We start from the raw sequence: 17248 nt of genomic DNA, 5'->3' as shown, positions 1-17248 counted from the left end.
GGACATTAAGGACCTATAAGTTGTCCTTAAAGGTGGCTTAAAGGTGGCTTAAAGATAGTCTTTAAGCTGCCTTTAAGCCATCTTTACGGTTTCTTTAAGCCACCTTTAAGCAATACATATAGCTTAAAGGTAGCTTAAAGGTGGCTTAAAGATCGTCTTTAAGCTACCTTTAAACACCTTTAAGCTATCTTTAAGGAGGACTTAAAGATGGTCATTCATCCTGTGCTACGTTTTGTTATAATGGAAATTATGGAAAATTGTACTAATATCTTTATACTTCTTGGTTTACTTCCTCGTCAAGTGATCATTGATTCTACGCCTTCGCTACGCAACACGAACTTTATTCCTCCTTTATTTTAACTTCAAAGCAACTACATATATAGCCTTTGAACATCTGTCTTTGAAGACGGATGAATCCTTTATATTATGTTCTTCCTGTTGGGCAAACAATTCAATATTCATAGAGTTATATAGTTTGACTAGACCAACAATACCCTACATGTACAATGGTGTCCCTCCCTGGACACGCCGTGTATTATCTCCATACATCCACTGTGTGGTTATGCCTGTTTGCAGTCTCCCAGGGTTACGGTAAGTTAGCTTAATGTACATTTTTTAGATAATCGTTATGTGAATGTTAAACACGAGGGTGCTTAGTGTTACTTTACAAGGGAGGACCCAAGTCATAGTTTGGTAATTTCATAGAATAAACACAACAAATTAAGGTATATGTTTGAATTTTCAAGGAAATATCATAAAATCAAAGTGATATCACATTATAAAACAAATCTCCAGTCGACTGTTTGAGCACCCCTCCCCCTTATCATCTTTAATAGTTTTTATTTCTTATTTCAATAATTGCCATAGAAAATTGAAAATTAGTTAGATCCGCTGTCCTTTAAGAAAGTCAACGGTCATGTTTAGGTAAAGTTGGTGAAGAGGGTTGGACACCTACGGACAAAGCGCATAAACATTCCTTATATATATAGCAATATACCATCATCACAAGCTTTTGAGGTTTATATCCTGCAGCTTATATGGTATGTAAGAGTATGTTTTACATAGTCAAACGAACGATTTCGTATACGAAGCAAACTACTAACATACAAGTTGTTGGATAAATATCCTAAACCTCGATTAAAATCATCTTTACGCAAGTTCAATGGTCGATACAATGACCGTGTCAGCAAGTACAGTGTTTCATTAAAGCTGACCTGAATTCAAAAAAAGCATTTGGTTGCCATATTAGTTTCGATTGCTTCTCTACTTCCACTGGGGTATATACACCGGTCGAGAAAACTACGGTTGGTTGCTTTTCGACCAAGGCATTCAGGTTGCACGGACTTATAATTGCATGAACAACACATTGTAGTTAAATATTTGTAAAAAAGAATTAAGGAAATTACAACCGATAAAACACAAAATATATTTATTCTTATAAAGAATTTCCAAGGTATCGGTATCATTTTGCACAGGTTATGCTGCCTTACTTCGCATGCACATCGAACACGTGTGTCGTTCATACAGAGTGAATAACGTCTGCTTCTTTTATGAAGACGGCACTACATCCAACACAGAAGATAAATAACTGTAAATCCAAGTAACAAAGTAACATCGTTTTCATCGATTTCTACAAAAACACTCCGTTTCTAAAAGCCATGCGATCATTGTTTGATCGGGTACAGTGTATACTTTGCGCATGTGCGATGTTATAACTTTACACAGGAAAACGTTCTACAATTATCGAGTATTTTGAAATGTCTGTCTTTGGAATTCCGTCTGACTGACTTGTTTCGTCCTTCCTTTGATATTCCTAGCCAGTGCAGGGGTTGTCATAATATTTTTGTTCAAAACGCCTTTCTATAAAAGTCTTTTCTTCAACTGTAACGTGTCCGGATGAATAAAATACCTGAATGCGGCGAAGCATGAATAGTGCTATCGGTCTTATATAGGGAGTGTGATGCGATGAGCAGAACACCAGAAATCGACACCTAATGTGGCGGTTGTTCGAGAAATAAAAGGAAATTATGCGTATTTATGAATTCATGTCAGCTTCAAGTCATTGAGGCATGTGCTGACTTACGTTTTTCATATATAAAAGGGAAATAATGCGTATTCATAAATTCATATCCGCATCTAAGTTAAGGCAACTTCGAGTTTAATGATCAATTAATTTTTTTTGTATGAAAACAGTGCTGAATTTTAATATTAAGTAGATATGTATAATAAGGATATTTTTTTTCTACTTCGGAATGGAGTCGATCTTTGAAGCTGCTGTGTCAGGTATCACGTGACAGTTAAAATAGATAATTTTTTACCTTAACAAAAAATGAAAAAGTGTAACACTATCCCGAAGTTCATTTGTATGCATGTTACAATAATTTGATATGCAATTAGTTTAATATGTTTATTAGTATTACTGCTGGAACCATATTTTTAATCGCATAAAATAAATATTGTCATTATTTATCGGAAACATCCTCGACTTCTTCAATGTTATTGAAAATACCTCGCGAATTTTTTGTCCCCCGCCGCAACGCGGAGCGGGGACATGGAAATGCAGGGCGTCCGTCCGTGGGACCGTGTGTCCGTGGGTTCGTGTGTCCGTCCGTCACACTTTTTTGAAAGCGCTCTCATGCCTACAAATTTTGACGGATTTTCACTAAATTTATACCACATGTTTATATTACTATTACCTTGGTCAAGTTCGAAAATCAGCATTAATCGATACTTTTTGTTGGAGTTATGGGACTTTGACCACAATAATTACTCCGTTTTATCCAAAAATTGACCTTGTAAGCGCTCTCATGCCTACAAATTATGACGGATTTTCATTAAATTTATACCAAATGTTTATACCACTAATACCTTGGTCAACTTCGAAAATCAGCATTGGTCGATACTTTTTGTTGGAGTTATGGGACTTTGACCACAATAATGACTCCGTTTTATCCAAAAATTGACCTTGTAAGCGATCTCATGTCTACACATTTTGATAGATTTTCATTAAATTTATACCAAATGTTTATACCACTAATACTTTGGTCAAGTTCGAAAATCAGCATTGATCGATACTTTTTGTTGGAGTTATGGGACTCTGACCACAATAATGACTCCGTTTTATCCAAAAATTGACCTTGTAAGCGCTCTCATGCCTACAAATTTTGACGGATTTTCATTAAATTTATACCAAATGTTTATACCACTAATACCTTGGTCAAGTTCCTAAATCAGCCTTGGTCGATAGACTCGATACTAGTATACTGCTTTACCGGCGGGGGGCCAAGGAATTCATATTCCTGTTTATTTACAACAACGAAGCATGGGATTCTAGCAGCATATTTCAAGTACTGTAGGTCACCTGCTTCTGATATTTTCACAATTTAGCTTTCATAATATTTGGGGTAGTGTTGCGTTTTTCCTTTTTTATTTCTGCACACACTGACTCAAATGAAAAAAAAAAACTATTATAGTCTTTAAATATTATAAACAACAGTAAAAGATAAGAGAACAAAAATTGTAATATCATATTCTAAACATACCAACAACTTATAAATGTGCACAAATAAAAATGGAAATATTTTCTTCGTTTTATCGATAATATAGATACACGATTAAAACAACTTAACTTCCCCAATGTTTATTCATTTTACTATATATTCTATAATAACTGTCATGTGATTAACAAAAGTCACGTGATCAACGTCTTGTATCCCGTTAAATATACACATTACATGCTTTAGAAAACATACCACAAGAACCACGAGTTTACATCATTATGAGTGTAACATTGTTAGAATATATGTTAACAGTTAATGTCGCCCTCAATAAACCAACATACCTACTGAAGCCCTTTAATGACGCCAGTAACGCTGTAAATGGATATAAACCAACCCTGAGTTCTAGTGAAGCTGAATGTGTCTTTTCATATCCTGGACAAATTGGCATATGGTGGGTGAACCTTACCAACATCTACAGCATCCATCACATCACCATCTACTTCCTGGCAGGAAATGACCCATGGGGTATAGTAACATTTACTACATTTCGTCAGTGATTCGAAATTGTTTGCATTAAGACTCTAGGTTTCAGATCAAACCTCAAATAAATTTGGCTCTACAAGATTACGTATAGGTAGTTTAATTATAATCACTTCATTATCATTATCCGTGTAAATCTACATGAAATAAGTTTCATTTGGGAAAAGTGTCAAAACACATATTTTGACCCTTTTAACTATAAAAAAACAACACTTTTCAATACCTATCTACACTGATATACCCATCATTATATAGTAACTACGTACTGGTATTACTTCTCATTTGTTGCCATACATTATGTTTATATACCCTCTACATTTTTGCGTGAATATACTGCGTGTCAACCAAATTTCGAGAATCATTTATCGAGTTATTTATTTAGCTACATATGTTCTTTAATCGAAAACATATATCATATTCTTCTGCAGGACCTTCTAACCGCTTTACAAGGAAAGTTCTTGGATCCTCTGTGTACGTCTCCAACACAACAGACAGACTACAGGGTACACTGTGTTACAGTGCACTAGACAATATACCTGCTGTCTTCACCATCACCTGTCCTGTACATGGACAATACGTCATCTACTACAACGAGAGACTACCAGGAGTTACCTATCCTGACGAGTACTCTAAGAGTGTTACCATTATTCTCTGTGAAGTGGAGGTGTATGGTGAGTATTAAATAATTTTCAATTAAGTATGTAAAGAAAAAAGACAGTTACGGTGATCATGCCAAAATCTTTAATATTCAATTATTTCAGTATGAGAGCGGATTCGAGTCTTTATTTCCAAGAAACAAAAACCATCATGTAAACATAATAACTGTACATAAAATTATACAAAGAAGATATTATTTTATTATTTTTTATTCCGAAAGAGTGGCTTTACACATTGCTACAAAAATGTTGAAAAAAAACATATCAAAAGTAATAGCAAGTACATGATGCATATGCATTAATATTTGAATTATTTAATTACCGTGATGTAATATATGGATACTTACGCATAGGTAACAATAGGTCATTTTACATTTGATAATTTTAAAAACTAAAAAAAATTAAAAGTATAACTAAACCATTACCATTGTATAAATTGAAGGATGTCCTGCTACCGGATATTTTGGGTCCAACTGTTCCGTTCCCTGTCCAGACATCAACTGTCAGTACTGTCACATAGAGACGGGCACCTGTCAGGGCTGTAAACCTGGATACAAAGGTCACCGATGTGAATTAAGTAAGGTTGAAGAGCTGTCATTCTACTAAAAATGGGCCGAAATACCGTCTAGATAGAGTAACTTACAACCTTCGGAAAATACTGATACAGCATATTTATAAAGATCTTTGTATTTTTTTTTATTTTGGTCTATCTTTCTGTCTACAACCGTGGTTAGAAAATAAAGCAAAAAGGTAAAAATTTAATACTTCATGCTTGATTTGTTACCATAGTAATTTGGTTTGTGCATGTTATTACAGCTTTTACAAGAGCATTGTACGCTGCTCCCCGCAGTCAAACCTGTGGTCACTGCCGTGACGTAAAGCAGTGCTCCAATATCAATGGAACATGCTTAACTGGATGTGATGCTGGTTTTAAAGGAGACTTGTGTAAAACTGGTAGGTGTGAGGATAGATAAACACATTAAGTCCACAAATGTGTTTTAAGGAGTAGTAGACTGTAAGGGAGGGCATTACAGGAACTAGACCTAACGCGAACTTTTGCAAACTTCATAATACATAATACGGAAATGGAGTGTTTTTCATATCATAATAATATTGCAATCACATAGGTTTGATATTGAAAATTGGTTTTAATAGGAATCATATAATCACTATCATTTGATTCTAATATAATTTTAATTATATGACAATTGCTTTAAATGAGAATCATATCATAATGTACACACACTGTATATTCCTTATTTTACGCGGGTCCTTTTTTCCGCGATTCAATCAATTACCATTTAATCGACAGAACATAAAATCGCGAATTCCGATTTTTGTTATAGTTTCATGTAATTTACATATGTCCGAATAATAATAGCGATATCTTAAAATTCAAGAGATATTCTTGTTGCCATTTTACGCGGATATTTATTCCTTGCAATTGATAACAAATCTACAGTTGTACAATCAGTGTATTTTTTCATTTATGTCGGCAATGGAAATCTGCGACGTTCAATTTTTTTAAACACACTTAGCCTTTTTACTGCGTATGAGTAAAAATATTAACCGTCAACACGCGTTTTGAATTTATTTTTATTGTAGAATTAAAAGGAACGTTCAATCTTGCATAGGCAATTTGATATGTACTTATGATAAACAATCGTGAAATCATATATATTCGGTAATAAAGAAAATCGTCACACTTACGGCACTATATTTTTAGGTCCGAAAGTTAACTAAATAACATGTTGATATGAATGTTGCGTGCATTGCTTCGAAAAAGCATTTATCAAATTGTGCACGTTATTGAATCGTAATAGCTGAAGTTTGAGATGCGGGAACGGCGGAAAAATTACGGGTAGCGGTATGTCGACAATCAAAAAGGGGGTAGGGGTAATTTTCTCATTTTAATGAAATTAATGGTAGTGTGTGTTTCAATGGTACTGTGTGGTCAGTCTTTGTCGGGGTTGAGAATGAAGCTACTAAGGTGTTTAACTGATCTACACTAATTATTTTAAAATTGAACGATATCTAATAAAAATCGTGTTTTCGTACAAAGTATTATAAAGAGAAATGTTATAAATTACATAAGGAGATAAACTATAGTTAAGATAACAAGGATTTATTTAAACGTACGCCGAAGATTTTTTTTTTTGGCACGGTGATTGGTGGTTTGCGGTCGCTTGGCAGAGTTCTGTAATTAAACGATTTCTAATTGAAACAAATAGTATAATTTACATTCAAAACAAGAATTTCATTTAAAACGTTTTATAAATTAATATTTTTGCTAAGCTTCGATTGGTTATAAAGTTTCTGACAGCTATGTTACATTTATACATGTATGCATGCCTTTCGTTTTAAACGTGTTTTTTGAACGATTTAACGAATTAAATTAGCAATTTGTATAAGAATCAAACTTGTGAACATTGTCAAGTGGGTGATGCGATGATTTCATTATAGAGTCTTCCTTAAAGTTTATCCTGTAAAAAACCGTAGGGTAGTTATATATTTTATTTGAATATGGTTCTTGATATCTTTTTGTACTTGAACATGGTTTCAAAACTGTTGATAATTGAAAGTGATACTGCGTGTAATGAATAGAACGAAGCACAGGTGTTCGTGTTCAAGTATGTCAATATACGAATTATGGAAACAAAAATTGTATTTTTCTGCCATTTATGATTAAATTTGAAAAAAAGAAAATAAAATTTGAATCATTACAACGTACATGTTGTGTCAGACTTTTTCTTATTTTAGATTAAAAAAGGAGTTTTAAAACATTCAACTTCACTCTTCATTGTTGTAACGAAAATAATTGAAATTTATTTAACTTATTTTTTATCAATATATGTTTAGCTTGTGACAGAGGGTCGTATGGTTACGACTGCAATGAAACATGTGGACATTGTCGTGACGTAAACCAGTGTTCCAATATCAATGGGACATGTTTGACTGGATGTGGTGTTGGTTATCAAGAGGACTTGTGTAAAACTCGTGAGTAGAATTTCTTTTCATTTTCCGGGTTTTTATTATTAAATCTCATCTAAGGAAAATAATCAATGCATTGTTGTGTTTATTGATCGATTTGTCAACGTTTTATCTTTAACCTAATTATGAAATTGCTTGTAAGAAATCTATCATTACTTACAAACCATTTTACGCTATTCGAATTTTGGGATGAAGTTTATGTTATAACAAAACGCCGTAGAGACATATTTTCTTACACACATGATAAATATTTGCACAAAATGCGTAAGAAAATGAAGTTTCTTTTGAAAAGGCAAGACAATATTTGCGCACCTTTATCAAGTTTTTTTTTTTTTTAGAAATGATAATCAGTACCTTTCTTATATATTGTATTACAAAAACAACTAAAATAGGTGTCTGATCATTTTGCTTAAAACGTGATACATGTATGTATCGATAGCTTGTGAAGGGGGAACATATGGTGCTGGTTGTAAAGAAACATGTGGATACTGCCGTGACGTAAAGCAGTGCTCCATCAACAATGGGACTTGCTTAACTGGATGTGATGCTGGTTTTAAAGGAGACTTGTGTAAAACTGGTAAGTGAAAAGAAAATTAAGTCATATTCATTCGTTTTTAAACAACACATGGAAATTGTTGTGTTAAGCAGGAACTACACAAAACTCGCACCACTGTAAACCACACCCTACAACCCCCCCCCCCCCCTTCCTTTCGACCAGGATTTAGCATTTATTTACATCATTGATTCAATATTTGTTGAAGTTAAATCGTCACAACATACAGATGAAACCCAGAGGAGGTGTGTTTCTGATGAACACAAGTCCGAATGCTTTGAATTAATTATATGTTTAACAATGTGATCGTGTGTAGGGCGTAATCAAACGCAATGAACACAATCAAAACTACAATGTCCACATGCGATAAAATACTTATTTTCAAAGTAGTATCTGTCGTTTTACTTATTCATTTCATCAACAGTGTATATAAAATCGATGGACAAATATCCGGATACATATACGTACGCTCAATTTGACATCATAAACAAGGAGGAAGAACGTGTATAAATCGTTATTGGAGAATAAAATCATTGATCATATCATTTTGTTAATCATCAAAATAGACACATTTTTATATTTGCAAAGTAGTTTTCTTCATAATTGATTAAAACAACCTTGCGATATGATTGCATTTGTTATGAATCAGACGTGATGTTGACCGTCCAGTCGATTTACTTACCCATCAACTACGTTTCCTACGCCCTTTAAAACATTCAGGTACAAAATGGCACGTGTTGTACTAGTTGTGGTTTGAGCTGTAATGAGAGTTTTTGGTTTTGTCTGTTTCCATTTCATGCAACTAACGTCTTTGACCAGAAGTAAAGCGACTAAGTGCGGGTTTTTTTCCTCAGATGAACGTTTCTCATAAAGAAACTACGCAATTTTTTACCCCATGATACGTTAATGAGTTTTAAAAACTATTTAATATTTAAAGAACAATGATTCATTGATACACTTATTTTTTAAATAATGGAATTATATCTGTAGCATGTGACAGAGGGTCGTATGGTTACGACTGTCTTGAAACATGTGGACATTGTCGTGACGTAAACCAGTGTTCCAATATTAATGGAACGTGTTTGACTGGATGTGATGCTGGTTATCAAGCATGCCTGTGTAAAACAAGTACGTGTTTTGTTTTATGATACACAAATATATGTATGTTGAGATAATAACTTAATTATAATACTTATGACAGTTTAATTTAATTTTTTATATCAACATTAAGAGGGTTTTTAAATGGATATTATTGATGTCTTATTAAGCTAATGAAGAGTTTGTATGTTTTTTGTCAATTGTGTTTGGGAAGGGAAAAATATTTTATTTTATCGCTTTCCCCTATAAACATGTAGTTATTTAAAAATACGTAAAGCAATATATGTGCATGTATATACTTAACCTAATCCAAAATTATAGACAACTTTGGTACTTTGTTGCTCCAACATTTTCACAAGTCCTACTGATAAATATTGCAGACTATTCAGATCACCTTACATGTAATGTTAAAATAAAATATACAATTTAAATGTGATTAACCATGGTTGAGTTAATAAGAATGTCATTGAATAACATTTAACACATTAACTTAATGACCGTGAACATTTAAATACATAGCATGTGGCAGAGGGTCGTATGGTTACGACTGCAATGAAACCTGTGGACACTGTCGTGACGTAAGACAGTGTTCTAATATCAACGGGACATGTTTGACAGGGTGTGATGCTGATTATCAAGGAGACTTGTGTAAAACTAGTGAGTAGATATGCATTGAATATATTGCGTAGAAAAAATAGATATATAATACATGTATAACACATCTAAGTAGATTGATTTAGTGATTTATTCTACTGATATTACATATTCTGTCCATGTCAGTTTGCCCCGTTGGATACTTTGGAGAAGACTGTTCTGAGATTTGTATCAACATTTACACGTGCGATGGTTGTAACGATGTCAGTGGTTCGCGTGATTATGGCTGCCGTCCTGGCTGGATAGGATACTTCTGTCAAAAAAGTATTTATTTACACACATAATTTAATTCAGCTTTGAGTTTTGAGAAAAATTGAAACAAATGTACATCATTATATATATATATATATATATATATATATATATATATATATATATATATATATATATATATAAATTTAAACAAATGTGAAAACCTAAATTGCATGCAAGACGAAAGTAAAGAGGATTCTTATTTCATTTTGAAGTTTATGGACAAATTTTAATCGTGTTAAAACAATTTTTTAAAATAATAACGGGTTAATTAAAACTATACTTAGGCGTAACTGAATTGGGTGTACATGTACTAGAATTCAATGCTTTGTTAATAGGATAGTGTATAAATAGTTTTTTCTTCTTTTATTTCAAGCTAGACAAACAGAGAAAAAAAACACAAACAGACGAAAAAATTAATACAAAACATACATTTTATATAAAAAAACATACTTGTTTGCGTGACCATGAATACTCATGGGGCTAGACTTTAATGATAATAAATTTTCACCAGTGTGGCGGAGCTAAATTTTGGCGAATGATGCATTACATTACATTGCCTTAAAATATTAGGTATATACCAGTTTCTACAAAAAATAAAGAAAAAATTTTGGTAAAAAAAGAAATAACCATGAATGACTTTCTATTTGATTTGTATGCGAATTACAACGGGTTGTCGCGTTATTGTTTGGAGAAACCTGGTATGTATGAAATTTCGGGGAAAATACACCCGGTGCGTCATGTGTAAGTATTACAACTTTACCTGTGAAATATATGAAGCAAGACCATTTTATTCTAAATAATGCTTATTTAATTTTCAAGTAAATGTATGATTTTCAAATTTCACACCACTGCAGATTTAATGTTTGTCACCAGCCAGCTGTATTTATTTATTTCATATTTATTCTACATTAATGACTAATTGCTTTGATTTTCTACATTACTTCTTTATGGCGCCTCTTACTCATACTTATAATTTATTTTCTAGTTTGTCTTCCTTTTTAAGATATTAAACAATATTTGTATATTTGTATATTTTTTTTTCAAAACATATTTTCAGTTATCTTCTAATCTTGCGTGTGAATGTTGGGTACCAAAGAGTAATGATACACACATTACCTGTTCAAATGTAGAGCCAGTAGTAGTAAGGGGGATAGTCTGAGGGCACTTTATGGTCACCCTTGAGAGGGTCGTCTGAGGGCACCACTGTTGAGGGCCGTCTGAGGGCACCACATGTCTACATCAAGCTCTTTAGATCTAGTGCACCGTTTCTTGTGATGTCTGCACAGGACTCCCCGTCTTACAAACTAGAATTATTAGATGTCGTGTACAAAGTGGCCAAAGTACGAGTCGATCCATAGCGTTTTCAAATGTGAAGTCTCTCTCTGACAGCAAGCGCTTTTGAATGTAAGGGTGTCTTATACCACATACCAATATATCCCTCAACTTTTCATTTAGCCAAGCGTTAGAATCACAATAAATCGAGAGTTACTTTAACTGAGCTACATACTCCGATATTGTTTCTCCTTCCCTCCAATATCTTTGATCGAAACAAAAGCGTTCTGCTGTTTTAATGGGCGTAGGGGACAAATGGCTGTTGATTAATGTCACCAATTCATAAGTCTTCCCAGCTGGTTTATCATAAAGAGGAAACATTTATGATCAGATAAAAAGTTAACAGTTTTAAAATATAACTGAAAATACTAACATCAGGAACATTCTCAAACAAGTGTCCATAACTATAAGAGAGGTGTTTCAATTTTCCTATAATCTGTACAATAATAACAGTTTGCATAATTATCAAAATAGCTAAAATCAAATAACGGGGAAATATCAAACACTACAATCTATTGAAAAATACCACCGACATTTTCAACCATACCGATATAATTGTGATCATAGGAATACGAAAAACTACATTCGAAACAACAAAAAATCAACTGACAACTGCGAAAACAAATGAAAGCAGACCAACAGACAAGGCCAAAATTAATTCCATTTTACCGGGGCAAATTCAATCCCTCCAGGTCTTCTACGGTTCATGTGAGTCAACCGAGGTACCGGAATCCACTGATCTCTCCAGTAACAGCCTTGAAATGGAGTTGTAAAAACTTGACAAAGAAGATCTAACATAAAACCCAACAACCGCAGTAACACCTAAACAGGTGACATCACCCAACATTGACAAGGACGAAGCCTATGTGATAACAGAATCGCTAAATGAGGCCTTCCAACCATTATATTTTTGGATGAAGTCAAGCTTTTTCTCGCTTACAAAGAGGTTAGGGGTGAAAATGACGATGATGCAAAAGCCAAGCGTATATATGTTTAAGAAAGACACTTCTCGGTTTTGGATTGGTTGTGATGGACCATGCAAACTTTTGCCGCACCAGACATGTATTCCTAAACATCAAAGACCTAGACACATGCACAACACCGATAAGTGAATGTGTTATGACTGCAGAGTGGAAATCTAGACAGTGTCTGTGTAGTGTAGAAATTTTCAAGGACAATCGTTAGTGATAGAAAAACAATCAGACTACTTGCACCTGTATACTATTGACATTGACTTTTAAGATACAGATGCAATATAATATTGTTGTCAATAATTGAATAAATATGATATTCTATAACTTCTCTTCAGTGTTTTTTTTTTTTTACATATTTCCTATGAATATCATTTAGTCTAGTACATTTCAAATCATATACCAGTAAAACAGGCAGTAACTTTGATAAAATGTCAACCGAAAAAGAAGTGTTTAACAAATTTTCCAAACGTAATCTAATATTTCTTGTTTTGAATTGATTATGAATATTCCTCACTTGATTTCTTTTCAAGATAACAAACACGATAACACAAAGAACTTTTCAAGGTATTCTAACTATCAGCACAGCACAGCATCTGATTATAAATCCATGAAGAGGAATGATCATCCTCTTGAGAAAAAGCGCCAGGCACTTTACTTTGGCCACAAACATATCATTTATGTCGGATTTCTCAAATTAGAGATCGCTATGTTTTCAAGTGTCCGCAATTTCAGACTTAGTTTTGTCCGGTATCAGACTGTTTTCTTCCTTTGTAGAACAAATAAATTGGAAATTGTGTCCGCAATTTCAGACTTAATTTTGTTTGATATCAGACTTTTTTCTTCCTTTTTTACATACACCGAATCCTGAACACTGTCATCCACATTTAAACCCAGAATAACTTTGTCAAAATATCGCTTCCTTGAATTGTCTGCCAGGTTTGTAATGTCTAATAGAGAGTAGTCTACCTCCTCAGGCGTCAAAGAAACGTGATTCATGGAGTCATGCGGAAACAAGCTCATTTAAGTCCCTGTCTGTACCCATAAAATTGAGAGTTTGGTGCGATGACATAGTTCCCATATTCTCTTTTGCTTTGGTAGGAATTTGAAAAGGGAAACGTTTTTATTACGATAGAGAATGATATTGTTGTTTGGATAAATTTTTACACACAAAAAGGGTCAAGCTTATATAGAAACATACTAATATCATACAATTTACCGATACCAAAATGATAGTCTTTTAGTATTCTATGCTATAAATTTAAGACAAAATTACAGGGGTTTTAGGTTATGTGCTACAGAGCAAAATTCCTGAATTGTTCCATGGCGTTTTCCAGTTGGTTTTGTATTTAAGTGTTGACATATGGTGTTTTTGCATTGGTCTTTTAAAAAAAAAAACCTAATCCACATGTCAGAATTCCTCTGGAATGCGAAAGATGGAGTGGAATGTCACTTTTTCCACATCCGGAGAGGCCATCTGCTAACACCTTTAACTCAACAACCCTTCTTCCCTTTCTCCATGATGAGTCATACCTTAAAAAATGGTTGTTTAAATGAAGCTGAATGATTCTTTATAAACAAATCAAATTTTGGTAACACCGTGCAAACTCAGGCAAACTGTGGCAGTTCACACCCCAGGATTTGGTGTCAGCACTCCAGTTTACGCCGCAGGACTTGCACAGGGCGAGAAACAATCTTTAAGCAAGTCCTAAAAGGTGGCTTTAAGGTAGCGTAAAGGTGGCTTAAAGGATATACAATCTTTAAGCCACCTTTAAGTCGCCTTTAAGCCGAGCTTATAGGTCCTTAATGTCCAAAATTCTTTAAGTCACCTTTAAGCGATCTTTAAGCATCGTTAAGCGGCATTTACGCTCCTGTCACGGTGTGAAATTCAATCTTTCGGACTATTTTTAATTATTGTGTAAATTATGTTTGTCGGACTTTGTGTTAATTGTTACAAAAACTTTTCATCTATTTCGACAACTGTTTTATAAACAGTATAAATTCCGCGCAGCTTTAATCCCACCTGAGGCACAATCAGTAATGGACAGCTTTTAATTGACTTCTGTTTATGTTTATTGACACTTGAGCTTCTTTCATCTTATTAATCCTTTTATGTACATGCTGCTAAAATGTCCCGAGTTTCTCAATAGCTGTTTGATAATTGATTTACTTACATCTGTTTTTATTATGTTAATCCTTCATTGTGTTATTCCATTGTTCATTATATATTATTCTGAATTGTAAATTATAGTCAGTTGGAATCAGACCTTCGGTGCTGATGCATACCAAACTCACGTAAAAGTATATTTCATGTAAAGTATATATACAAGTCTGAAAACTAAATCGCGTATTGGCTTGTTGGAGGTTTTATGAGGCTGGGTCCAACAAAATGAGAATAAGCTCACGGTTGGCCCAGTATTAGTCCGGTACGGGAGAAAGCGCCCCGTAATATTTGGTGGAGAAACCTAAGGGTAACGACAACTGGGACTGCTACATATATTTAGTAGTAGTCAGATCCTGGACCTCTACAACAGTTTAGCGAGTTTCCCCACATTCAGAGACTCAGTTTACAAATGAAGAAGACGATTTAAACTACATTCAACATGGAATATTCTTTCCGACCGCAGTGGAGACAGAAGAAGTTCAGCTTTCCCTCCTGTCAGCGTCCAGTGTGCGGAAGGTGTGGAAACGTGCATCCCAACGTTTTATGTTTCGCGTTCAACCAGAAGTGTTACCGATGTCACAGAATTTGACATTATTCCAGAATGTGTTTTACACAGATGAAGAAACCAACAAAATGTGTTGAAAAGGAAGCAGTTTTGGGTCGTAAAAAGACGCGAAACATGAAACGACTGTGCAAATATCTTGAAAACAAACGTACTTTGAGAGAATTGCCGTTTAATTCACTTCGTAACAATCAATTTCATTCTTTGTTTGATACCTCAAGTATTCTACGAAGTAAGCTACACAACATTAAGATTCAGCTACGCAAGTCCGATCTACTTACGAAGAGTATGGCTGAAAATCTACAACGTGCTAAGTCTGAGAACGCAAGACTTCAAAGTGAAAATACGGATTTGAGAACAAAGCTCCAAGAAAACTCGAAACGTTCTGACATTGATATTTATGTGAAGAAAATACAAAAATTTGAAGCAGAGGCACACGGTGATAAAGTACTCATGGATTTAATGCAGAGGAAACTAAAAGATATCGGGAGTGAACATTCTCAATATGTAATGAAAATTCAGACAGAGGCTGACGATACAATCAAACAGCTGAGGGAACAAAACAACGCCCTGCTGCAGACCATTTGGGTATTGGAATCTGATAACGAACATTTAGAGGCCGTGTTGCATGATAAACAACTTGACCGCCGATTTCAACCACACAGGCAGCAAAGAAGACAACAACGCGGCTACCGTCGATGAAAAAAAATTCAAAACACGAGGACGTGTTTTACGCGGACGCGAAGCATGTGTCACGGTGTGAAATTCAATCTTTCGGACTATTTTTAATTATTGTGTAAATTATGTTTGTCGGACTTTGTGTTAATTGTTACAAAAACTTTTCATCTATTTCGACAACTGTTTTATAAACGTTATAAATTCCGCGGAGCTTTAATCCCACCTGAGGCACAATCAGTGATGGACAGCTAATCTTTTAATTGACTTCTGTTTATGTTTATTGACACTTGAGCTTCTTTCATCTTATTAATCCTTTTATGTACATGCTGCTAAAATGTCCCGAGTTTCTCAATAGCTGTTTGATAATTGATTTACTTACATCTGTTTTTATTATGTTAATCCTTCATTGTGTTATTCCATTGTTTATTATATATTTTAGGAATTGTAAATTATAGTCAGTTGGAATCAGACCTTCGGTGCTGGTGCATACCAAACTCACGTAAAAGTATATTTCATGTAAAGTCTATATAAAGGTCTAAAAACTAAATCGCGTATTGGCTTATTGGAGGTTTCATGAGGCTGAGTCCAACAATAAGAGAATAAGCTCACGGTTGGCCCAGTGTTAGTCCTGTACGGGAGAGAGCGCCCCGTAATACTCCCTTTAAGTTGCTTTAAACCATCTTTAAGTCAAGTTTGATCAAGCTGAACAATAAAAACATATATTAAATGCAAAGGTCTTTTATAGGGATGGGAGGGGTGATCCGAGTGATAATATAATTTCCAATAATTTTAATTGTCGCTCCATTAAACACAGATCGCCATCATCAACACCGCTCCGATGGACACAGATTGCCGTTATAAAATTCTTCATAATTTTTTTTGGTTTCAAAATTATTGTACGGGTGAGTTCTGTATCTTAATCTGTGCATGAAATTAAATAAAGTATGTTTGTTTCCTATTATAAATTAAATAAATAGATCTGCTAGATACATGTTAAAGATGAAAAGACTTTCAACTGTCTTAATTTGTTATATCGGTCAGGATATTACTGCTCTGTTTGTCTAGACATAGTTTTGTTCGTTTGTGTATATCTTATTAGACTCTATTGTTGGTCCAACTTAGGAAAACCCCGGGAACTAACACATAATATACAAGATATACACAACAGTTGTGTCGTGCGCCCAGGTGCACATTTGTGTATATCTAATTAAAGTCTTTTGTTTGTCCAACTTAAGAAAACCCCTGGAACTAACACATAATATATGATATACACAACAGGTGTGTCGTGTGCCCA

The 17248-nt window shown here is 34.2% G+C and overlaps 1 protein-coding gene across 1 annotated transcript; it reads left to right on the top strand.

Annotated features, from left to right (window-relative positions):
• The first annotated feature begins 449 nt into the window (after positions 1-449).
• LOC105337967 (uncharacterized) lies at positions 450-15978 on the top strand. Its single transcript, XM_066086964.1, has 10 exons — positions 450-591; positions 3813-4025; positions 4469-4711; positions 5139-5273; positions 5513-5650; positions 7556-7693; positions 8127-8264; positions 9231-9368; positions 15109-15230; positions 15331-15978. The coding sequence occupies exons 1-10, from the start codon at positions 507-509 to the stop codon at positions 15976-15978; spliced, it is 1998 nt and encodes a 665-aa protein (XP_065943036.1). The 5' UTR covers positions 450-506.
• Positions 15979-17248: the final 1270 nt, after the last annotated feature.

This window comes from Magallana gigas, chromosome 1 (assembly GCF_963853765.1).
Source record: "Magallana gigas chromosome 1, xbMagGiga1.1, whole genome shotgun sequence".
NCBI classification, from domain to species: domain Eukaryota; kingdom Metazoa; phylum Mollusca; class Bivalvia; order Ostreida; family Ostreidae; genus Magallana; species Magallana gigas.
This window is presented reverse-complemented; position numbering and strand designations above follow the sequence as displayed.

Coding starts and splice junctions, on each gene's coding strand:
- LOC105337967 (XM_066086964.1), top strand. CDS start 507: ATGGTGTCCCTCCCTGGACACGCCGTGTATTATCTCCATACATCCACT. Junction 8,265..9,230: donor AGGAGACTTGTGTAAAACTG/GTAAGTGAAAAG, acceptor TTATATCTGTAG/CATGTGACAGAGGGTCGTAT. Junction 15,231..15,330: donor CAGCGTCCAGTGTGCGGAAG/GTGTGGAAACGT, acceptor TGTTTTACACAG/ATGAAGAAACCAACAAAATG.